This window comes from Bombina bombina, chromosome 1 (assembly GCF_027579735.1).
Source record: "Bombina bombina isolate aBomBom1 chromosome 1, aBomBom1.pri, whole genome shotgun sequence".
NCBI lineage: Eukaryota > Metazoa > Chordata > Amphibia > Anura > Bombinatoridae > Bombina > Bombina bombina.
Window position 1 is genome coordinate 1404416953 of NC_069499.1, and position 26227 is coordinate 1404443179.

At 38.3% G+C, this 26227-nt stretch overlaps 1 protein-coding gene across 1 annotated transcript in view; it reads left to right on the forward strand.

Moving 5' to 3' along the window:
- KIRREL1 (kirre like nephrin family adhesion molecule 1) overlaps nt 1–26227 on the forward strand; it is a 390224-nt gene that overhangs the window by 328006 nt on the left and 35991 nt on the right. Inside the window, exons 7-8 of the mRNA XM_053705168.1 lie at nt 17011–17159; nt 22329–22456. Coding sequence (XP_053561143.1) covers nt 17011–17159; nt 22329–22456 — 277 coding nt within the window. The remainder of the gene's footprint in view (nt 1–17010; nt 17160–22328; nt 22457–26227) is intronic.

Genomic DNA, 26227 nt, shown 5'->3' on the forward strand with positions numbered 1-26227 from the left:
GTACAACCTATAGGGTCCTGTAATAAATAGGTCCTCTTACTGAGAATGTGCAGTATAGGAATGATTGGGGTTTATTAAATAGTATCCCCAGGTCAGTGTAGGTGCTTGGTGCAAACAGTATCAATATAGATTACAGTATACCACTTATAAGATTCCCCTTTATGGGGGTTAATATGATTCTTAGATAGAGTTGGTACAACAACCTGGTATTAACCTTTTTGCGGTATTCTGGATTAGAAAATTAATGTGTCTCCAGTATCAGTGTGGGTAATGTGGCACATATAAGTTCCCTTACAGGAGGTTTTACAGAAAATATCCCCTAATCTAGTGTGGTTGCTAAATACAACCCTTATCAACTTGAATTATATAACAATAGTATTGCCTTATTAAACAGATTTAAATCAAGATCTAGAGATAAATCAACTGGTTCCAAGAGTAATAGCTCATCAAAATGAATGTAATTGTTTTTTTAGACAAAATCAAATAGAGCTATATATTATGCTTGTATATTCTGTTTGGCAGTTGAAAATTATATTATGTATATGTGTTGTTGCACTATACTATGAGTGGTTACTACTTAACAAGCATCCAAATTACTGGTTATGGTGATATTTAATGTGTATCCATTGGGAATATTCTTTAAATATAAATGCAACTGGTAGATTTCAGAGCGTGTATAAATTACATTACCCAGCTAAAATTTGTTACATCCTTAATCTCAATGTTCTCTATATAGTGCAAACCGCTCAGTCAATTCTCTATTTGATATTACCAACGGAAATGCTTTCCACAGATTTAGAGCATTAAAATTGTAGCATATAACCAGTATGATTTAGGAAAGAGGTTTTTATTTTCTCTCCGATAATTAAATATGCAATAAGTACCTAAGTTAAGTTAGTGAGCAGGATTTATACCACTCATATATTGCATTATGGTATTATATTAAATGACTGTGAGCCAAAATTGCACAATCTCAGATCTGTGCCCACTATAGTTAAATAGAGCCCCAAGCAAATGACCACACTAATCTGAGTATACAATAATTGTCAGCTCAGATATCATTAGGGTCACCCTAATAGCTTGCTAGATGGTTACAATCTAAAGGTCCCATCCGCCCTTTCCCCTGACATGTTTCGCCGGCTTCTCCGGCTTTTTAGAAGACGGGGCGCCGCAGCAACGACGGCTTTTTGTGGTGCATAACCACGCCTATTTTTGTAAGCTGGCGAATCAGATCATTTGTGTGTCTAGTGCCTCGTAGGCACTTGTGATCTCTCAACCGTAGTTACAAGAGTATTTGTATTCAATTCTGTTACTTAGAATACATATCTCTAGAGTGTTATCGTTTTTGCTGGGGGTAAGATCAGACCTGCTTGGATTGTCTGATGTGACTCGGAGTTGAATTCTCATATTTATCCGATATTGCCCAGTTGCAAAGCTGATTTCTCCACCAGTAAGGTATATGATTTCTCTGTTAGACTATATTGGTTACAATGTCATTCAGGCATATTATTGGATTTATGCCTGTGTGTCTGTTATCAGTATTTATCGTATCTTATTTTATACTGTAGTGGATCTGTCTGAAAATTAGCCCTTCCAATTGTGGGAAAACTTATGGGTTTTCAATATACAGATACTGTAGACTTTATCTGAACACCTCTATATATTCTTAATTCCACCACCTTGCAATGAATTATATGATAAAGGTTAACGTTAACCTTTATTCAAAGTACCTTATATACTTTGAATAGAGTCACTGCGTGCGGCAGCACTAATCCGGAACCATAGGAAAGCAAGAGGTCATCCAATGAGGTAAGAGCTACACCGGAGTGCCGTAGCCGGGGAGATCACCCCCAAAACAAAGCACACTTAGAAAAAATGAGGCAGGCACTACTCGGGGTGAAAAATATAATGAAATATTTATTCTGTAAGCCACGAAAATGAAGTTATGGAGGCTTAGAAAAAATTCCAGCAAAATACAGACTTACAGACAACAGAGGGACAGACGGCCTGACGCGTTTCGCGCCCCCTATTGGCGCTTAATCATAGGCTGGGTTGATAGTGACTGGATAACCCTTATATACACACAAGAGTGGTGTATGGTCTGAGCACTGACAGGCTGACCCCCCATCCCTTCAACCTCTGCAGCAATGCTGGCAGCACTCATACGTCTATTTCTCAAAGACAACCTCTGGATATGACGCTGAGCACATGCACTCAACTTCTTTGGTCGACCATGACGAGACCTGTTCTGAGTGGAACCTGTCCTGTGAAACCGCTGTATGGTCTTGCCCACCGTGCTGCAGCTCAGTTTCAGGGTCTTGGCAATCTTCTTATAGTCTAGGCCATCTTTATGTAGAGCAACAATTCTTTTTTTCAGATCCTCAGAGTTCTTTGCCATGAGGTGCCATGTTGAACTTCCAGTGACAAGTATGAGAGAGTGTGAGAGCGATAACACTAAATTTAACACACTTGCTCCCCATTCACACCTGAGACCTTGTAACACTAACGAGTCACATGACACCGGGGAGGGAAAATGGCTAATTGGGCCCAATTTGGACATTTTCACTTAGGGGTGTACTCACATTTGTCGCCAACGGTTTAGACATTTAATGGCTGTGTGTTGAGTTATTTTCAAGGGACAGCTAATTTACACTGTTATACAGGCTGTACACTCACTACTTTACATTGTAGCAAAGTTTAATTTCTTCAGTGTTGTCACATGAAAAGATATAATAAAATATTTACAAAAATGTGAGGAGTGTACTCACTTTTGTGAGATACTGAATATAAATGCATGTCTGCCAGGCCTCCGTTGACCAAGGCTTCTGTGAGAGCCGAAACATTTGGGCAAGGCCCTTTTTTCTGCATATTCACATAAAGGCTTTTTTATTCAAATCCCTGTGTTTTCTGCCTGCTTTGGGGATCTTATTACACATGAGCCATGTGTGGGATCCCTTGGAACTCTCTCTTTCTATTTCTTTTTCTCTTTCTTTTTCTCTTTCTTTTTCTCTCTCTTTTTCTCTCTCTTTCTCTCTTTTTTTTCTTTCTTTTTTTTCTTTCTTTTTTTCTTTCTCTCTTTTTTTCTTTCTCTCTTTTTTCTTTCTCTCTCTTTTTCTTTTATATATATATATATATATATATATATATATGTGTGTGTGTGTGTGTGTATATATATATATATATATATATATATATATATATATATATATATATATATATATATATATATATATATTACTTGAGGCTATTATATTTCTTATAACACAGTGGCTTTGATAAACATTAACACACTGTATCACATTAAATACTTAACCGTTTTAAAAAGCAGTGAGGTTTGCACAGCCCAGCAAAATGTTTATTACTGTACATGTTTTAGATCACAAAAGCCCTGCATTAATATTGTAATGTCATTAGTGTACCATAAATAGAATATTAAAGAAAGATAGAAGTTAATCGTTACCATTCAAGAGACATACAATGAATTTTAGTTATGCATATAGAAATATATCAATAATTAAAAATTGCAGTGCAAAATATCAGAGTAATAAAACATTTTTTAATATAGAAGATCTTTGCAATGCAATTAAACATAATTAAAAGAACAAAAGTAATTTTGTTTAGTAAGAATTACAAGGTTTTGTTACCAGGGGTACATTCTTTTTTTATCTTATCTACTTTTCTATGTCCAGTTAGGACCTGATAACAATGAACTCCTGCAATGATGTATGTAATCACTTTGTAGCGTGTTGCAGGGCTGTTAAGGGGACACTAAACCCATATTTTTTCTTTAATGATTCAGAAAGAGTGTGCAATTTTAAGCAACTTTCTAATTTACTCCTATTATCAATTTTTCTTTGTTCTCTTGCCCATTTTAGGTTCAGCACCCTGGATAGCACTTGTTTGTTGGTGGCTACATTTATCCATTAATCAGCAAGCACTACCCAGATTCTGAACCAAAAATGGGCCGGCACCTAAGCTTTCTGCTTTTTAAATATAGGGAGAGAACTAAGACAAAATTGATAAAACAGAGTAAATTAGAAATTTGCTTAAAATTGCATGCTCTATCTGACTCATTAAAGTACAAATTTGGGTTTAGTGTCCCTTTAATATCAAAGAAACAATTGTTGGTTTTTGTGTTTTTTTGGCATAGTGGCAGGTTTAGGGTGTACACGGTGCAAATCTCCCCTCTAATTTGCTCCCCTATTGTGTGAACCACAAGTAATGCAGGGCTGGCTATGTCTGATGCAAATGATTAGATGCTTGTTGTGCTGAGGAATGGGGAAAACTGCCCCTTTAATCTGTGCCCAACTCTGCCCACACAATACTGACAATCTTAACACTAGTGACTCTGTCTCATCACCCTGGTTAAAGGGACAGTCAACACCAAAATTGTTGTTGTTTAAAAAGATATATAATCCCTTTATTACCTATTCCCCAGTTTTTCATAACCAAGACTGTTGTATTAATACAATTTCTACCGCTGTGATTACCTTGTATCTAAGCCTCTGCAGACTGCCCCCTTATTTCAGTTCTTTTGACATGACTTGCATTTTAGCCAATCAGTGCTGACTCCTAGGTAACTCCATGTGCGTTAGCATAATGTTATCTATATGGCTCATAAGAACTAATGCCCTCTAGCTGTGAAAAACTGTCAAAATGCCCAGAGATAAGAGATGGCCTTCAAGGGCTTAGAAATTAGCATATGAGCCTACCTAGGTTTAGCTTTCAACAAAGAACACCAAAAGAACAAATAAAATGTTCTGATAAAAGCAAATTGGAAAGTTGTTTAAAATGACATGCCCTATCTGAATCAAGAAAGTTTAAAGTGTTGGTAAATTCATATCAAGTGTTCAACATATTTTAGAAGCTCTTACCTTAACTAGCATATCGATATGCTTTTATAATATTAAAAACATCTGTTTACTTAATAACTTTTTATTACAGTAACGTTTCACTGTTATAATCAGCCTCTCTAAATTTTTCACAGGGGCTGCATTGATTGACATAAGTTTTAGCCAATCATCTGCTCACCATGCGCCCCATGTTAAAAAGGACCTGCACACTCCCGTGCTCTGAATTCCCTAATTGTTATGGAATGCGCATGCGCAGCTCTTACGCTACTTGCGCATTTGTAAATGAGAATCCTCAGCTGTGGTTTCAATACAGATAGCATCTGATGTAAGTAAACAGTAAATCATTCCTTTCTTACTGATTCACTGTTTACTTTAATTTGTGACAGCAGCAAGTATTTTTTTTTAAGTGTTGCGCATGCGCATTCCATCGCAATTAGGGAGTTCAGAGCATGGAAGCGTGCAGGTCCTTTTTAACATGGGGCGCATTGTGAGCAGTTGATTGGCTAAAACTTATGTCAATCAAAGCAGCCCCTGTGAAAAATTTAGAGAGAGGCTGATTATAACAGTGTAACGTTACTGTAATAAAAAGTTAAGTAAACAGATGTTTTTAATATTATAAAAGCATATTGATGTGCTAGTTAAGGTAAGAGCTTCTAAAATATGTTGAACACTTGATATGAATTTACCAACACTTTAATTTTGACTAGACTGTCCCTTTTAAGCATTCATTTTAATGAATGTTTCTTGCTTTACTAACAGTATGTACTATGGCTGTTAATGTCCCTTTAATACCTCACTCCTTTTCCATTTGCATTGTAGTGAATGTTTTACAGGCTTCTTTTTGCCTAGTGGGAAATCAGAGACATTAATCAGCCATCCCAATGAGAAGCAGGGGGAGGTTGTATTGCGATTCTGGTGATCTGATTGGCTGAATTGTTCTGCCTGCTTTATATGTAAAGTCATATAGTGTGTGTGAGTATCCTATCCTTCTACACATTGACTTTTATAGAAACCAAGTAACAGTGCTGTAACATAAAAAGCTATGCATTCTCTTACTGTAGACTCACATTAGCAGAGTACGGAAGGCTGCACTGGATTTAGATCTCAGGCTGCCATAGGCACAAATTACAGGCACACACCCATAGGTTTGTGTCCTATTGCCCAGTAATGTCCCTGCCAGCAGGTGTATTCACTGCAATCATCCTGTATCACTGCTTAAGGGGACAATAAACTTTAAAATTGAATTCCCTGTGAAATATTTAAAGGGACACTCAAGTCAAAATTAAACTTTCATGATTTAGATAGTGCATGTCATTTTAAACAACTTTCCAATTTACTTCCATTAGCAAAATGAGCACAGTCTTTTTATATTTACACGTTTTGAGTCACCAGGTCCTACTGAGCATGTGCAAGAGTTCATAGAATATACTTATATGCATTTGTGATTGGCAGATGGCTGTCACGTGATACAGGAGGAGTGGAAATAGACATAACTTTGACATTTGTAAGGAAATAAAATCTACTACTCATTTGAAGTTCAGACTAAGCGCTATTGCATTGTCTTTTTATCATGCATTTGCCAATTATGTCATTTTTCTGTATGTACTGGTCTTTAAATAATGCTTTGTAAAACAAATTTGCAATGTGCTTTCATTATTTATTGCCTTCCCTTCCTGTAATTAATCTCTGATTTTTTTAGTTTGTTTGTTTTTGTCACTGCTGCCATAGAGGTTTAAGTGTGCCCTGCAGTATTCTGGACCTTGGCCCTACAACATTCTAAGCAGCGATTTCTTGGTCTCTGCAGGAGCTTAAAGGGCCACTAAACCCAAAATCTTTCTTTCATGATTCAGATAGAGAATATAAATTAAACAACATTACAATTTACTTCTATTATTTATTTTGCTTCATTTTTTAGATATCCTTATTTGAAGAAAAAGCAATGCACATGGGTGAGCCAATCACATGAGGCTTCTTTTATGTTGCTTTAGAATGACACATCAGCCAAGCCTTATTATTTTTAACATCCTTTTTACTGCAATAATTTTTCAATATCTAAACTCCACCCACCACCTGCTTTATTTGGAGGAACCAATTAAGGCTTTAGTCTGCAGACAACAAGTTCATAAAGTTATTATAAAAGACACTGTTTTGCAGTCATCTGCTAAAATCAATTAGGGACACACAGCAGGGTCCAAGAATTAGAAAATTAGGCTAAATTAAATAATTAAAATATATTGCAAAATTATCTAAACATTTTATATAAAACCTCAAGGTATTTACTGTCCCTTTTAGAAGAGTGTCCTACATGCTATAGATCAGAAATGTAATCTTGAGTTGTTAAAGGACATTCAACTCCAAAATTGTAATTGTTTAAAAGATAGATAATCCCTTTATTACCCATTCCCCAGTTTTGCACAACCAACATGGTTATATTAAAGGGACAGTATACTATAACATTGTTTTCTTCTGTAAGATACGACGAGTCCACGGATTCATCCTTTACTTGTGGGATATTATCCTACTGCTAACAGGAAGTGGCAAAGAGCACCACATCAGAGCTGTCTATATAGCTCCTCCCTTGACTCCACCCCCCCAGTCATTCTCTTTGCCTACTCTAAGTAATAGGAAGGGTAATGTGAAATAAAAACGATGCTTCTGTTGAACAGCTTTGTAAGGCTGCGACTTGGTCTTCCCTTCATACCTTTTCCAAATTTTCCAAATTTGATACTTTTGCTTCTTCGGAGGCTATTTTTGGGAGAAAAGTTCTTCAAGCACTGGTGCCTTCTGTTTAGGTATCTGTCTTGTCCCTCCCGTTCATCCGTGTCCTGTAGCTTTGGTATTGTATCCCACAAGTAAAGGAGGAATCCGTGGACTCGTCGTATCTTATAGAAGAAAAGTAAATTTATGCTTACCTGATAAATTGATTTCTTCTATGAAACGACGAGTCCACGGCCCGCCCCGTAAATTTAAGACAGATTATATATTTTGATTTAAAACTTCAGTCACCTCTGCACCTTTTAGTTTCTCCTTTTTCTTCCTATACCTTCGGTCGAATGACTGGGGGGTGGAGTCAAGGGAGGAGCTATATAGACAGCTCTTCTGTGGTGCTCTTTGCCACTTCCTGTTAGCAGGAGGATAATATCCCACAAGTAAAGGATGAATCCGTGGACTCGTCGTATCATAGAAGAAATCAATTTATCAGGTAAGCATAAATTTACTTTTTCCCTTAATGTGTTTCCAAAAACTTTATTTCTTCTGTTATGTGTGATCAGTCCACGGGTCATCATTACTTCTGGGATATAACTCCTCCCCAACAGGAAATGCAAGAGGATTCACCCAGCAGAGCTGCATATAGCTCCTCCCCTCTACGTCAGTCCCAGTCATTCTCTTGCACCCAACGACTAGATAGGATGTGTGAGAGGACTATGGTGATTATACTTAGTTTTTATGACTTCAATCAAAAGTTTGTTATTTTACAATAGCACCGGAGCGTGTTATTACTTCTCTGGCAGAGTTTGAGGAAGAATCTACCAGAGTTTTTTACTATGATTTTAACCGGAGTAGTTAAGATCATATTGCTGTTCTCGGCCATCTGAGGGAGGTAAAAGCTTCAGATCAGGGGACAGCGGGCAGATGAATCTGCATTGAGGTATGTAGCAGTTTTTATTTTCTGAATGGAATTGATGAGAAAATCCTGCCATACCGTTATAATGTCATGTATGTATACACTTCAGTATTCTGGGGATGGTATTTCACCGGAACTACTCTGTTAAAAGTCACTAATCCTTTTAATAAGTATTTATCATGTTAAACGTTTTTGCTGGAATGTAGAATCGTTTACATTTCTGAGGTACTGAGTGAATAAATATTTGGGCATTATTTTCCACTTGGCAGTTGTTTGGTTTTAATTATGACAGTTTCGTTTCTCTTCACTGCTGTGTGTGAGGGGGAGGGGCCGTTTTTGGCGCTCTTTGCTACGCATCAAAAAATTCCAGTCAGTTACTCTTATATTTCCTGCATGATCCGGTTCATCTCTGACAGATCTCAGGGGTCTTCAAACTTCTTTAGAGGGAGGTAGATTCTCTCAGCAGAGCTGTGAGAATTTTATATTGACTGTGAATAAAAACGTTGCTCTGTAATTTTTATGTCAAATTTAATTATTGTTATTTTTCTAATGGGAACAAACCTTTGCTAAAAGTTGTGTTGTTTTAAAGTTTGATGCTATAACAGTTTTTCAGTTCATTATTTCAACTGTCATTTAATCATTTAATCGTTTAGTACCTCTTTGAGGCACAGTACGTTTTTGCTAAAAAAGATTATAACCAAGTTGCAAGTTTATTGCTAGTGTGTTAAACATGTCTGACTCAGAGGAAGATATCTGTGTCATTTGTTCCAATGCCAAGGTGGAGCCCAATAGAAATTTATGTACTAACTGTATTGATGCTACTTTAAATAAAAGTCAATCTGTACAATTTGAACAAATTTCACCAAACAGCGAGGGGAGAGTTATGCCGACTAACTCGCCTCACGCGGCAGTACCTGCATCTCCCGCCCGGGAGGTGCGTGATATTATGGCGCCTAGTACATCTGGGCGGCCATTACAGATAACATTACAAGATATGGCTACTGTTATGACTGAAGTTTTGTCTAAATTACCAGAACTAAGAGGCAAGCGTGATCACTCTGGGGTGAGAACAGAGTGCGCTGACAATACTAGGGCCATGTCTGATACTGCGTCACAGCTTGCAGAGCATGAGGACGGAGAGCTTCATTCTGTAGGTGACGGTTCTGATCCAAACAGATTGGACTCAGATTTTTCAAATTTTAAATTTAAATTGGAGAACCTCCGTGTATTACTAGGGGAGGTCTTAGCAGCTCTCAATGATTGTAACACCGTTGCAATACCAGAGAAACTGTGTAGGTTAGATAAATACTTTGCGGTACCCGGCGAGTACTGACGTGTTTCCTATACCTAAGAGACTAACTGAAATTGTTACTAAGGAGTGGGATAGACCCGGTGTGCCGTTCTCACCCCCTCCAATATTTAGAAAGATGTTTCCAATAGACACCACCACTCGGGACTTATGGCAAACGGTCCCTAAGGTGGAGGGAGCAGTTTCTACTTTAGCTAAGCGTACCACTATCCCGGTGGAGGATAGCTGTGCTTTTTCAGATCCAATGGATAAAAAATTAGAGGGTTACCTTAAGAAAATGTTTGTTCAACAAGGTTTTATATTGCAACCCCTTGCATGTATCGCGCCGATTACGGCTGCGGCAGCATTTTGGATTGAGTCTCTGGAAGAGAACCTTAGTTCATCTACGCTAGACGACATTACGGACAGGCTTAGAGTCCTTAAACTAGCTAATTCATTCATTTCGGAGGCCGTAGTACATTTAACCAAACTTACGGCTAAGAACTCAGGATTCGCCATACAGGCACGTAGGGCGCTGTGGCTAAAATCCTGGTCAGCTGATGTTACTTCTAAGTCCAAATTACTTAATATACCTTTCAAGGGGCAGTCTTTATTTGGGCCCGGTTTGAAAGAAATTATCGCTGACATTACAGGAGGTAAGGGCCACGCCCTACCTCAAGACAAAGCCAAAGCTAAGGCTAGACAGTCTAATTTTCGTCCCTTTCGGAATTTCAAAACAGGAGCAGCATCAACCTCCACTGCACCAAAACAGGAGGGAGCTGTTGCTCGTTACAGGCAAGGCTGGAAGCCTAACCAGTCCTGGAACAAGAGCAAGCAGGCCAGGAAACCTGCTGCTGCCCCAAAGACAGCATGAACCGAGAGCCCCCGATCCGGGACCGGATCTAGTGGGGGGCAGACTTTCTCTCTTCGCCCAGGCCTGGGCAAGAGATGTTCAGGATCCCTGGGCGCTAGAGATCATATCTCAGGGATACCTTCTAGACTTCAAATTATCTCCCCCAAGAGGGAGATTTCATCTGTCAAGGTTGTCAACAAACCTGATAAAGAAAGAAGCGTTTCTACGCTGTGTACAAGATCTGTTATTAATGGGAGTGATCCATCCGGTTCCGCGGTCGGAACAAGGACAAGGGTTCTACTCAAACCTGTTTGTGGTTCCCAAAAAAGAGGGAACTTTCAGGCCAATCTTAGATTTAAAGATTCTAAACAAATTCCTAAGAGTTCCATCGTTCAAAATGGAAACTATTCGGACAATCTTACCTATGATCCAAAAGGGTCAGTACATGACCACAGTGGATTTAAAGGATGCCTACCTTCACATACCGATTCACAAAGATCATCACCGGTATCTACGGTTTGCCTTCCTAGACAGGCACTACCAGTTTGTAGCTCTTCCATTCGGATTGGCTACGGCTCCAAGAATCTTCACAAAGGTTCTGGGTGCCCTTCTGGCGGTACTAAGACCGCGAGGGATTTCGGTAGCTCCGTACCTAGACGACATTCTAATACAAGCTTCAAGCTTTCAAACTGCCAAGTCTCATACAGAGTTAGTTCTGGCATTTCTAAGGTCGCATGGATGGAAAGTGAACGAAAAGAAGAGTTCTCTTTTTCCTCTCACAAGAGTTCCATTCTTGGGGACTCTTATAGATTCTGTAGAAATGAAGATTTACCTGACAGAAGACAGGTTAACAAAGCTTCAAAATGCATGCCGTGTCCTTCATTCCATTCAACACCCGTCAGTAGCTCAATGCATGGAGGTGATCGGCTTAATGGTAGCGGCAATGGACATAGTACCTTTTGCACGCCTACACCTCAGACCGCTGCAATTGTGCATGCTAAGTCAGTGGAATGGGGATTACTCAGATTTGTCCCCTACTCTGAATCTGAATCAAGAGACCAGAAATTCTCTTCTATGGTGGCTTTATCGGCCACACCTGTCCAGGGGGATGCCATTCAGCAGGCCAGACTGGACAATTGTAACAACAGACGCCAGCCTACTAGGTTGGGGCGCTGTCTGGAATTCTCTGAAGGCTCAGGGACTATGGAATCAGGAGGAGAGTCTCCTTCCAATAAACATTCTGGAATTGAGAGCAGTTCTCAATGCCCTTCTGGCTTGGCCCCAATTAACAACTCGGGGGTTCATCAGGTTTCAGTCGGACAACATCACGACTGTAGCTTACATCAACCATCAGGGAGGGACAAGAAGCTCCCTAGCAATGATGGAAGTATCAAAGATAATTCGCTGGGCAGAGTCTCACTCTTGCCACCTGTCAGCAATCCACATCCCGGGAGTGGAGAACTGGGAGGCGGATTTCTTGAGTCGCCAAACTTTTCATCCGGGGGAGTGGGAACTTCATCCGGAGGTCTTTGCCCAAATACTTCGACGTTGGGGCAAACCAGAGATAGATCTCATGGCGTCTCGCCAGAACGCCAAACTTCCTCTCTACGGGTCCAGATCCAGGGATCCGGGAGCGGTTCTGATAGATGCTTTGACAGCACCTTGGAACTTCGGGATGGCTTATGTGTTTCCACCCTTCCCGCTGCTTCCTCGATTGATTGCCAAAATCAAACAGGAGAGAGCATCAGTGATTCTAATAGCGCCTGCATGGCCACGCAGGACTTGGTATGCAGATCTAGTGGACATGTCATCCTGTCCGCCTTGGTCTCTACCTCTAAGACAGGACCTTCTGATACAGGGTCCATTCAAACATCAAAATCTAACTTCTCTGAAGCTGACTGCTTGGAAATTGAACGCTTGATTTTATCAAAACGTGGTTTTTCTGAGTCGGTTATTGATACCCTGATACAGGCTAGGAAGCCTGTTACCAGAAGGATTTACCATAAAATATGGCGTAAATACCTATACTGGTGCGAATCCAAAGGTTACTCCTGGAGTAAGGTTAGGATCGCTAGGATATTGTCCTTTCTACAAGAAGGTTTAGAGAAGGGTCTATCAGCTAGTTCATTAAAGGGACAGATTTCAGCTCTGTCCATCTTGTTACACAGGCGTCTGTCAGAAAATCCAGACGTCCAGGCCTTTTGTCAGGCTTTAGCTAGGATCAAGCCTGTGTTTAAAGCTGTTGCTCCGCCATGGAGTTTAAACTTAGTTCTTAAAGTTTTACAGGGTGTTCCGTTTGAACCCCTTCATTCCATTGATATAAAATTGTTATCTTGGAAAGTTCTGTTTTTAATGGCTATTTCCTCGGCTCGAAGAGTTTCTGAGTTATCAGCCTTACATTGTGATTCTCCTTATCTGATTTTTCACTCAGACAAGGTAGTTCTGCGTACTAAACCTGGGTTCTTACCTAAGGTAGTCACTAACAGGAATATCAATCAAGAGATTGTTGTTCCATCCTTGTGTCCAAATCCTTCTTCAAAGAAGGAACGTCTTCTACACAATCTGGATGTAGTTCGTGCCCTCAAGTTCTACTTGCAGGCAACTAAAGATTTTCGCCAAACTTCTTCCCTGTTTGTCGTTTATTCTGGACAGAGGAGAGGTCAAAAAGCTTCGGCTACCTCTCTCTCTTTTTGGCTTCGTAGCATAATACGTTTAGCCTATGAGACTGCTGGACAGCAGCCTCCTGAAAGAATTACAGCTCACTCCACTAGAGCTGTGGCTTCCACTTGGGCCTTTAAGAATGAGGCCTCTGTTGAACAGATTTGCAAGGCTGCAACTTGGTCTTCGCTTCATACTTTTTCCAAATTTTACAAATTTGACACTTTTGCTTCTTCGGAGGCTATTTTTGGGAGAAAGGTTCTTCAGGCAGTGGTTCCTTCTGTATAATGAGCCTGCCTATCCCTCCCGTCATCCGTGTACTTTTGCTTTGGTATTGGTATCCCAGAAGTAATGATGACCCGTGGACTGATCACACATAACAGAAGAAAACATAATTTATGCTTACCTGATAAATTCCTTTCTTCTGTTGTGTGATCAGTCCACGGCCCGCCCTGTTTTAAGGCAGGTAAATATCTTTTAAATTATACTCCAGTCACCACTTCACCCTTGGTTACTCCTTTCTCGTTGATTCTTGGTCGAATGACTGGGACTGACGTAGAGGGGAGGAGCTATATGCAGCTCTGCTGGGTGAATCCTCTTGCATTTCCTGTTGGGGAGGAGTTATATCCCAGAAGTAATGATGACCCGTGGACTGATCACACAACAGAAGAAAGGAATTTATCAGGTAAGCATAAATTATGTTTTACCAGTTGCAGCGTATAAAATGTATGAGATTTGCTTTTTTAAGGCTTATTTGTGTATATGAATTAGCTGATTTTGTGTTTTTAAGCCACAACCTAATAAAATGGGTTGAGCTTGTAGGTATAATCAGATTGCATTACTTTATCACATTTTGTACATATACCTGCTACTTTCTTATATCTGTCCATACACCAATCACCAATATTTGGAGAGAGCAATGGAGAATTTACATTATATTACCTTATCTCTTCTATAACCCCCTGGGAGTGTAATTTCTTCTAATGGCTGTGCTAACACAGCTTGGCCTTGAGGCCAAAAACTTTCAGGATGGGTTGGGATACCACAGGCTAAATAAACTATTTCAAATGCCAATATAAGGGTAATGGAAATACTTGTAAACAATTTAATACACTACAGCAGGTAAAGTGGATAATTGGGGAAAAATTAAAGGGGAGAATTTTTTTGAGTAAACTGTCCTTTTAAATATTTTGATACCACTCCATTTAAAACGAAATAGAGCCTTGTAGTTTTTTTTTATTATTTACCTATCAAAACTATCTCTATATATTTTTTTTTAGTAGACAACCCAAGGTATTGAGCTAGGCCCCTTTTGGTATATTTCATGCCACTGTTTTACCACCAAATGCAATCGTATAAAAAAACTTTGGGTGTCTCACTGAAATTGTGCAGTTATAACACAAATGTTAAAGCTTCTCCAGGGTCCCCTTTGTTCAGAAGTAGCAGACATGCATGGCTTTACTATTGCTTTTAGTAATTAGAAGGCTGCTAATTTCAGCTATGCACCATACTTCTGAAATTCCTCACAGTAAAGGGGTCAGTTAGTTTGCTGGCAAGGGTTATAGTATTCTAGTATTAAACAAAACAGGGGTAATGGGATAGCGCTACAAAGCAAATAGAAAATTAAGATTATTATCATCCATATGATGCATTATAAAATATCTCATAAGAAATAAATAATTGAAAATTACTAAATGTGTATATCACATAGGATAGTTAAAATAAAATTTATTTACAAAAACAATTAAACAAAAAGAGATGCCGGCATCTAAGTAGTGATGGATATAATGTTAAAATTAGATTGTTAGCTAGTATAGTGTTATACGTAGTGAGTAACTATGTTACTTAAAGGATTACTTTCTGTTATAATTTTTAAGCTAAACAACTAACATATTAAAGTTAATAAACATTAATTAAAACCTACTGACCTATTTTTTCTCCAAAACGAAGTTTCATAACATTCTAAAAGTTATATCTTTTATTCGCCGATGATGTCACGTTATCCTGCCCACTATTTTCAGCACTGAGTGTTCAAAATACTTAAACTAATAACTTTGTGTTTAAAGCGCCATTTTGAAACCTAGGTATTGTAAACGGATTGGTACAGAGCAAAGGATATCCACGGAGTGGGTTTGGAAAACAATTAAATTTGCAGACAAGATTTCTGATATACGGTAGAGATATGTTAATTAAATGCTATTGATAAAAAGCGTATTTGGGGTAGTTAGTTAGTAACATGCATAGAAAATATTTACTTACAGTGGCCCTTTAAAAACAATAGGCTAACAGGTTTACAGCAAAACAATGAAATGCTTAAAAGCTTATATATGAACAATGTGTGAGCAATATTGCATTCAAATTGCTGCATATACAAATGATACCTGATCTTAGAGACACTCTTATAACGAGTGATGAATTAAAGTCTGTGATGAGGGCTCGCATTATTGGCAAAAAGTACCGAATGCAATGATCTGAGCAGTGTTCAAGAGTCCGATGTCGCTGCAATGATCCTCAGGCAGCGAATATTCAGTTTGAAGAAATTTTGCTCAGAGCGTGTGTTGTAGTTTGATAAAGATCCCTTTAAAAGCAAATTGCTTTGAGAGCAGTCCAAGGTAGATACTGGGACAGAGGTGTTTGGTTTGTAAACACAATGTATAGTTTGGCGGTATTACAAATCCTCTAAGTCCTACTACTAAATCCGGTTTAGAGGCCAGGAGAAAAGACGCTATGTTGAGAGCTGTGTTGTTCAGTGAGTGTCTAGAGAGAGACAGGTATAGCCGTTTTAATGGTAGATACTGGGACAGGAATTTTACATACAGAGACCACTCATTGTTTGTTAAAGTGACTCAATGTACCTGACCTACTACCATTACTTATGGATAACCAGATTAAGTGGAGGAGAGCAAAATCTATGCGTTTCAGACTTACAGGCCTTTATCAAGATCATGATCAAGAAATAGATCTCTATTTGCTTTGTATCCCATTGCCCCTGTTTTGTTCAATACTTTTAGGTTAGCAGTTAGGTCTGCTTACCCTTGTTGAGATTAGCTTTTAGAGATCGTTTAGAGTGTAGTATCTTTAAATTCCTGGTTTTTTATAGTATTCTAGTGTTAGGATTAACCTTCCTGATCCCTCCCAAACAGCTCACCTCACCACCATCTTACGTACTGGCAGTCTGCCAGTATTACGTTTTAGGGCTTTTTTTAATTTTACATAAATTCATTTTATATATTTATTTTCTGCGTGTAGAATCCCCCTTGCCATCCCACCTCTCTGATCCCTATCAAACAGCTCTCTAACTCTCCCCCCCCCCCCCTCTTAATGGTGTCTGTCATCTTAGGTCCTAGCAACTGTCTTGCTAGTACCCAGTTTAGGTATAAATTGTAAAAAGAAAAAAAAAGTCTCTCAAAAAGGTTCACCACCTCTGTATTGTGTCTCCTTAAATAAGAGAAGATGCAGAACTTCATAGCAGAGCCTTTGCGTAGTAACAGGTAGCACATATTGTAGCAAATTAAAAGTAAAACAATGGAAAATGAACTAATGCTTTTTTGTAGGTTTACCTAATCAAAAATCTGGTCCGATTTAAGAGTAATATTGAGACTAATATTGATTATCACTTTTTTCCAGTGAGTGAGATCTTGGCTGCCTCAGTGTGAAAACCATATATTCTAAAGAGTGTTCAGTAAGTGATATTCACCTTGCTTTATTATGTCACTGCTATCTTGTTTCCCAGGTGGGCTAAAGGAGGAATGATCATCGAGAATGCAAAGGAGAGCGTGTTTGAAACGCAAGTGGATTACACTTACTTCACGGAGCCAGTCTCGTGCGAGGTGCACAATGAAGTGGGCAGCACTAATGTCAGCACTCTTGTGGATGTTCAATGTAAGAATCTGAATTTACCACTCTCGACTAGGGTGACTGTAAGATTGTGATCAGAATGGAAATGTTCATGATGGTGTTCAGATCAGAGAAGAGAATGGGGGGTGGGGGTGAGCAAAAGGATTAATATCCATCATGGAAACACATAAGTGCAATGATGTTGGGAAAATAGGGGGTGCTCTTGATATTCATCAATCATCTCCTCTATTGTTGCACCTTCAGTGATAGACCAAACCTCACTTATACTTTGAACCAGAGCCACTGAAATAATTGGTTGTTTGAAAGGTATTACATTCTAAGGCTGCTCAAGCCCTTTGTTGTCTAAAAAGCTCTTTGACTGTTGGATTTTAGTGGGGGAAAAAAACCCAGGGGAAGTTGAGCTTGTTTGTTGATAATACAAAAATGTGTAACATAGTTATTGTTCCAGGAGGTCTGGATTAAATGAGCAGTGATATTAAAAAAAATCTGGAGGACTAGGCAAATAAATGGGATCTAAAATGTAATATTACCAAGAGTTAAAAGGATGCATATAGGATCCATAAACCCAAAGGCTAATTATAGTCTCAGTTATACATTACTGTGTGTAACTAAAAAATGATGCAGCAGTGCAGCCAGTAAGGCCAGTCGAAAACTTGGTTGCTTTGGGAGAGTTATTAAACTTGTGATCTCCTGTCTAACTTTTTTCTCTGTATGTCCCTATCATGTTATTAGTGGTGGAAAACTGGAGTCTTCCCTGACAACCCCGTTTTCATCATGCTATAGTCTATACACTCGATACAAATGCTGCTTAATGTACAGTACACGCACAATACACACACTACTCACTATACACACACACAATACACACACTACTCACTATACACACACACAATACACACACTACTCACTATACACACACAGTACATACACTATACACAAACAGTTCATACACTACCCACTATAGACACATAGTACACACACTTCTCACTATACACACGCACAGAACACAGTCACTACTCACTGTACACGCACTATATACACGCTACTCACTACACACACAGTACACATGCTACTCACTGTACACACAATACACACACTTCTCACTATACATATAAACACTACTCACTATACACATACGCAGTACACATGCTACTCACTATATATATATATATATATATATATATATATATATATATATATATATATATATATATACATATATATACATACATACACACACACACACACACACACACACACACAGTACACATGCTACTCACTGTACACACAATACACACACTTCTCACTATACATATAAACACTACTCACTATACACATACGCAGTACACATGCTACTCACTATATATATATATATATATATATATATATATATATATATACACACACACACACACAGTACATACACTCCTCACTGTACACATGCTATTCACTATACACACGCATAGTACACACTATACTGACTACACATACACACAGTTCATACACTACTCACTATATACACACTACTCACTATACACACAAAAATTACACATACTATTCAATGCACGTATACACAGCACACACACACACACTACTCACTGTACACTCACTATATATACACAACACACTACATATGCATGTGTATATATATATATATATATATATATATATGTGTGTGTGTGTGTGTGACAGTGTCAATGTAACGTTTCGGGGACAATGTATCCCCTTCCTCAGAGGAAGGGGATACATTGTCCCTGAAACGTTACATTGACACTGTCGCAGTAAAGATTTTTTGAAAAGATCCAGAGAGTGCAAGTTTTTTGCCGCTTTATTTATATCTACTAACACCCTGGCAGACGAGTTGGAGTTGAGAGTGCACTTCTTTGCTACATTTATATGTACTCACTATTCACACTCTCACTCACACACAGTACATACATTGTACACTCACTATATACACACTATACACACACAGTACACATTCTATTCACTATACACACACATAGTACATACTCTACTCACTATACACATGCATAGTACACACTATACTCCAGGGGTGGGCAAGAAGTAGATCGCGGTCTACCAGTGGACCGCAAGTGAATTTTGAGGTGACCTCCTGTAAGATTTCAAAAGTCTTCATAATAAGAGAAAGATTTCTCACACATCTACATCTACACATCTAGATTCTGAGTAAAGAGCCTCGCCACCATAGATGTGTGAGAAATCTTTCTATTATGCAGACTTTTGAAATCGGCTATAAATCTGAGTCTATGACGGAGGTATGAGCACTGTTCTTCAACATGCGCGACGCGGCTTTAGCTGAACTCGCTGCCCCAGCTTTGGTTACAGGACCTGCCTAATCAACCTGACATGGCGTCCAGAATAAAATTATTTTGTAGAATGAGTCTTGAGCCGTCTTGATTGTGAGACTACTTATTATATGCAGACGCGGTACACAGATAAGAGAGAGCTCTCGCAGTAAGTAAAGCTGTATTATTTGTGTCAAAAATACAATTTTCATCCAGCAAGTCCTATTTGTGTCAAAAATACAATTTTTAGCCAGCAGGTCCTATTTGTGGCAAAAATACTATTCTTTGTGTTTTTTCAATAAATACGTTATTGATATTATCATCAATACTGGTGGGGGTTTTTTTTTTTAAAGTTAGGTGACCACGTCACTTGGAAAAAAATTAGAGGTAGCCCTTGCCTTACGAAAATCTGCCCACCCCTGCTATACTCACTACACATACACACAGTACATACACTACTCACTGTACACACATTACTTACAACACATACGCACATTACACATACTATTCAATACACACACACACGCAGTACACACACTGTACACACACATGCATACACACTACTCACTATACACACAGTACGCACACTTCTCACTGTACGCACACAGCACATACACTACTCACTATAAATATACAATACACACACACAGTAGTATAGTACAGTATAATTTACGAATTCAAGGGACTGCATAAGCCATCTTTAGGATGATGATGAAACAAAATGGAATTATAAGATATGTATCTAGCTTTTGTATTATAAAATTAACAACAGTGAGGAAAAAGTGTTTTCAATACATCACAGCATCATGTAAAAATGTGTTGCTAAGACACAAATAACCTTAAGACTTTTTACCTTAAATGTGCCCTTGCATTCTCTATTACAAAAGATCATAATACAATAAGGCATGTTAAAGAGATATACATTGCATAACAAGTGATTAATAGCTAACGTTTTCTTATATAGACATCCTAATAAAACAATATACTGTTCTATTTTCTTTAGTATGATTCTATTCTTTCACACTACTGGTTAAATTCTGTTCATTTAGAATTAACTGACATTTTTTATGTCTCCATAGTGACATGCTCTAATTCACTAGCGACGCTGCAACTCTGTGTTTAAAAGCCCCTCTGCTTTGCAGGTTTAATACACAGAGTTGCAGGGTCAAGAAATTAGAGCATGTCATTTTCCCACCATAATAGCCCTTTAAAATCTCTTAAACCATAAAGTGCAAAAAATTCAAATATGATTATCAAAATGATCATTTATGATTGTAATGAATTGTTTGGGTACTTAAAAAAGCTAATTATAAAATTTTGCAGAATATTATCATTTGAATTGCATGCCTTTTGGTTTGGTTTTATTGATTTAGTGAAAACCCGGCTTTCAAACCCATTAGGCAGCCATGATTACAGGTACGGTAAAGTCAAAATGTTACCCTCATGATTCATATAGAGCATGCAGTATTACATAACTTACAATTTACTTCTATTATCAAACTGGCTTCTTTCTCTTGGTATCCTTTGTTGAATAGTAAACCTAGGTAGGCAAAGAAGCAGCAATGCACTACTGGGAGCTAGTTGAACACATCTGGTGAGCCAATAACCAGAAGCATATATGTGCAGCTAGCTGCCCCTGAACCCACCTTAGTACGCTCTTTAACAAAGGATTTCAAGAGAACTAAGCAAATTTGATAATTGAAGTAAATTTGTTTAAAACTGTATGCTCTAAATTAATCATAAAAGTTTAATTTTGATATTAGTGTCCCTTTTAATACTGAATCCATAAACGTAATTGTTTTTCTTTCATGTTGGCCGCTAATATTTTTGCTTCCATGTTTATTGTGTATTTACCTAATCCAAACAGCTGTTCGAGACGTAGTTCATATGCAGCTAGCTCTGGTGGGTGGCTTGACTAATGGGTTGAAATGCCTTTAGAAAAGGAGGCCAAAAACCACTTGAGCTGAATACAAAATCATTGCTTGCGATTGGAATAGAGGACGTATGTGTTTAACCATTGCAAATGGTTAAATACATAGCAAAAAAGTTCTCGTCCTTACTACTCCAGATCAGGGTACAGCCAGTGGCTGATTACCACAAGCATTCTGCTGGGTAAACAACTTTACCTATGTGTTTAATTCCATTAGCAAGGGTTAAAAGCACAGTGTAAGAAAATTTAGCAAAAAAAAAACTGGTCTAACAAAGTAGAATTGGAATGTCCTTTTAAACATATGTACAGTTATAACAATATTGAGATCAAGTGAATAATAAAACACAAGCTAGTGATATTAGAAACTCAGGTGATTGTCGGTATTCTTAGCATTCATTGTGACTAGAGATGTGCACAACCAGGTCAGGTTAAATGACTTTGTATTTCCGTGGCTTTCTTGTCTAAACTTGGAGAAGGTTTAATGTTTTCTATAGCATCTTACCCCAAGAATTAGGGATATAGTTTTAGAGAGTGAAAGAGAATAAGTTTTCAGATTGGAGCTCAACAGACCAAAAAAACTGTTATCTGCTGTATTGCAGTCTCCTGCTTGGGGCCAACTTTCAATTTCCATAGTCTCATAGGAAAAAGATCCTTTTAAAAAGATTAGACATTTTTGGCTGTAAAAAAAAAAATCTTACCATTCTGTAACATTAGGATACACATTTCATATTCTTTTGAAGCTAGTAAAGAAATCTATCTCTCTAATGATACACTTTTGATTTATAATATGCAGTGCTTTCAGTTTGGTATTATAGATGGACATGAATAAATCATGGCTAATGCCCCTGATATAGTATAGGGAATTCTATTTTAGGAACCGGTGGTTGCTTCACTGTGTTCCCTATTTGATATGTATACCTGGGGACTTCTCTAATGAAAATCATTTTCACTCAGTCGCCCCTCGCCTTGTTGTCGAACCAAAACCGTCCACAACAGATATGGGATCCGACGTGACTCTTACTTGCATTTGGGCTGGAAACCCTCCTCTGACCCTGACATGGACCAAAAAAGGATCAAATATGGTGAGTTCTGTTGCATTAGTAAATTGCATTTTTAACTGTATTGTCAGTTGTTTATTTCCAATGGGCTGTTCCTCATTCTAAAATATACAACAAAGGCATTTCATTACTTTTTATTATGATACTAGTGATTTCAGATTCTGGTACCAAAAACATTCTTATCTATATAGAAATTATTATAAAAAAAAAAATTGTTCTCATTTAAGGGGCCAGTCACAAACCTTTAGGAAAAAAATGTATTTAGTTTGTTTATAAAAAAAAATTGCCATTAAGTTCTATGTTTTGTGAGCAACACCTGTATGGCACTTTGACATTATGGATATTGGCTTGCATTAGTAAATAAATACGTTATAACAATGTCATCGTTCTTGAATGTTTTTGCTGTGCCATAACATAATATGTATGGTTTAATGGTCGCTGATCCTTGTGGTACCAATACCCTCTTAAACGTATACGGACGTCCATGTTTTATTGATCCAGCGTACCTTTCAATAAAACCACAGTAATCAACCAATATAGTATGTTTCCATCTTAATATGAGGAGAGTCCACGGCTTCATTCCTTACTTATGGGAAATACAGAACCTGGCCACCAGGAGGCAAAGACACCCCAGCCAAAGGCTTAAATACCTCCCCCACTCCACTCATCCCCCAGTCATTCTTTGCCTTTCGTCACAGGAGGTTGGCAGAGAAGTGTCGGAAGATTTCGGAGTAGTTCCTTATGGAGGGTAGTACTCTTCGAGATGGGACTGGAGTTTTAAGTAGTCTTGTCAGCCTCTCAGTGAGAGCATTGACGAAAGTTAGAGTCTAGAGATACAGGGAGAGTCTTTCTGCGAACCCATCCAGACTCCTATTAACAGCTCCTTAACCCCTTAACGACCGACGACGTACAGGGTACGTCCTCCAAAACAATACAGTTAACGCCTGAGGACGTACCCTGTACGTTGTTGGTCTTGGAAAGCGGTGGAAGCGATCCTGATTACTTCCAGCTGCTTTCCGGTTATTGCAGTGATGCCTCAATATCGAGGCATCCTGCAATAACCCTCATTGGCCATCTGATGCAGAGAGAGCCACTCTGGGCGGCCATCAATGGCTCTTGAGATGCAGAGGTGGGCGGGATAACCGAGGGCATGCACGGAGGGGGCGGGCGTGTGCACGGCGCGGGAGCGGGTGGGAACCGCTACACTACAGAAAATGTGTTTGGGGAAAAGGAGGGGGGAGGTATTGTAAAAAAATGAAATAAATTATCTGGCAGGGGATGAGGGGTTTGTCTGTTGGGGGGGAAGCTACACTACAGGGAAAAAAAAAAAAAATACATTGCCAGCTGCCAGTACCTAAGATGGCTCCCAATAAGGCAGAGAGGGGGGGTTAGAGAGCTGTTTGGGGGGGGGATCAGGGAAGTTAGGGGCTAAGGGGGTATCCTACACAGCAGCATATGTAAATATACTAAAAAAAAAAAAAACAAATAAGATACCTTTTATTTTAGTACTGGCAGACTTTCTGTGAGTACTTTAGATGGCGGGGACAATTGTGGGGTGGGGGAGGGAGCTGTTTGGGAGGGATCAGAGGGTGTGATGTGTCAGATGGGAGGCTGATCTCTACACTAAAACTAAAATTAACCCTGCAAGCTCTCTACAAGCTACCTAATTAACCCCTTCACTTCTAGACATAATTCATGTGTGATGCGCAGCGGCACTTAGCGGTTACCAAAAAGCAACGCCAAAGCCATATATGTCTGCTATTTCTGAACAAAGGGGATCCCAGAGAAGCCTTTACATCCATTTGTGCCATAATTGCACAAGCTGTTTCAGTGAATAATTTCAGTGAGAAACCTAAAGTTTGTGAAAAAGAGAACCATTTTTTTTATTTGATCGCATTTGGCGGTGAAATGGGTAGCGTGAAATATACCAAGATGGGCCTAGATCAATACTTGGGGTTGTCTACTACACTACACTAAAGCTAAAATTAACCCTAGAAGCTCCCTACATGCTCCCTAATTAACCCCTTCACTGCTGAGCATAATACACATGTGGTGCGCAGTGGCATTTAGCGGCCTTCTAATTACCAAAAAGCAACATATGTCTATTTCTAAACAAAGGGGATCCCAGAGAAGCATTTACAACCATAAATGCCATAACTGCATATGTTGTTTGTAAATAATTTCAGTGAGAAACCTAACGTTTGTGAAAACATTTGTGAAAAAGTGAACAATTTTTTTTCTTTGATCGCATTTGGCGGTGAAACAGTGGCATGAAATATACCAAAATTGGCCTAGATCAATACTTTGGGATGTCTTCTAAAAAAATATATATATACATGTCAAGGGATATTCAGGGATTCCTGAAAGATATCAGTGTCCCAATGTAACTAGCGCTAATTTTGAAAAACATTGGTTTGGAAATAGCAAAGTGCTACTTGTATTTAATGCCAAAAGAAAAAAACAAAAGCTAATGGCACTACTATCAAATGTTCTATGGATGCTCTATAATTATTAAAGGAAGGTTATACACCTTGCAGTGATAAACAGAGTTAGGTGCTGTGTACTGTTTTATTCTGAAAAGAGAAGGGTATTTCAATCCTGCGATTGAAAGAAATGTACACTTATTTAGCACTCACATCTAAAGAAAAGTGGCTTCTGTGTTAGAACAAATCATTCCAAAGAGATGGCGGTCTAAGCCGTAACAATTTAAAATATAACCTTTATTAGGAATTCATGTTTCGCCACCAACGTGACCCTTTGAGAAAGCCACGTTGGTGGCGAAACATGTTAGGGCTGCAATAGTTGTTAGGCTATAAGCCAAACTTTTTAACTTGCCAATGTTGTGAGCGAATACCGCACTTAGTAGCTTTGTGGAAACCACGATTATAGAACATTTAATGGCTGACAGCCAATAGTACAAATTAATGGTGGGCATGTTTTCTAACCAAGCTAATGGGACACTGTTGAAACTAGAGTGAAGCTAACTTTAGTCAATTGCTAAACAGTATGACATCAATATTATTATCTACAAACTTATAACTGAATTTGTTAAGCCTTCGTGTACCTTAGAAATGTACCGGCAGATACGATAATACCATTTAATCATAAGATCACTACATATGGACTCTTAGAATTGTTATATCTGAGTGGATACACGTATTAAATGTATCTATTTTAAGAACTCACAGTATCAGCTACAACAGATATTTGTTATATTATGGTGCAGCAAAAGTAAACTGCCTCAACTGACAATTTAAGAAATATATCGTAGCTATATCTGGATTTAAGATTATATGTGTAATTATGGTATGATAGAAAAACTGTTGGTTAAATATTCAGCAGTCCATTAGCATTTGTAGTATCACGTAATACTTATCTGACTTAGTATCTACACGGACTATTACTAAGGGGAGATATATTATTAAAATTTATTTTATAATATCACGAGTGGCAGAAACAAGTGATGTATTAGTTCTAATATCCCAAAGGAACATATAGAACAATATTCCTAATAATAACTGCTATAATTACTTACAATAATCCAGTAAGGAGTTTTATATTGGTATTATCAGCGGCCACAATAGGAATATAAATTTAACCCCTTATGATATTGAATCTTCAACAAATGTTAAAAGCACACAAAGGTGTGAAGTATTGTCACTATTTAATTAAAAACGTTATTACAGCAATCACTTCAAACTATACATCTATGTGAAGTAGTACTAACACCAGTGCCTATAACCAATAATATCGGATATTAATTCCTAATATAAAGGGAATTTCTCTTTAACTAGG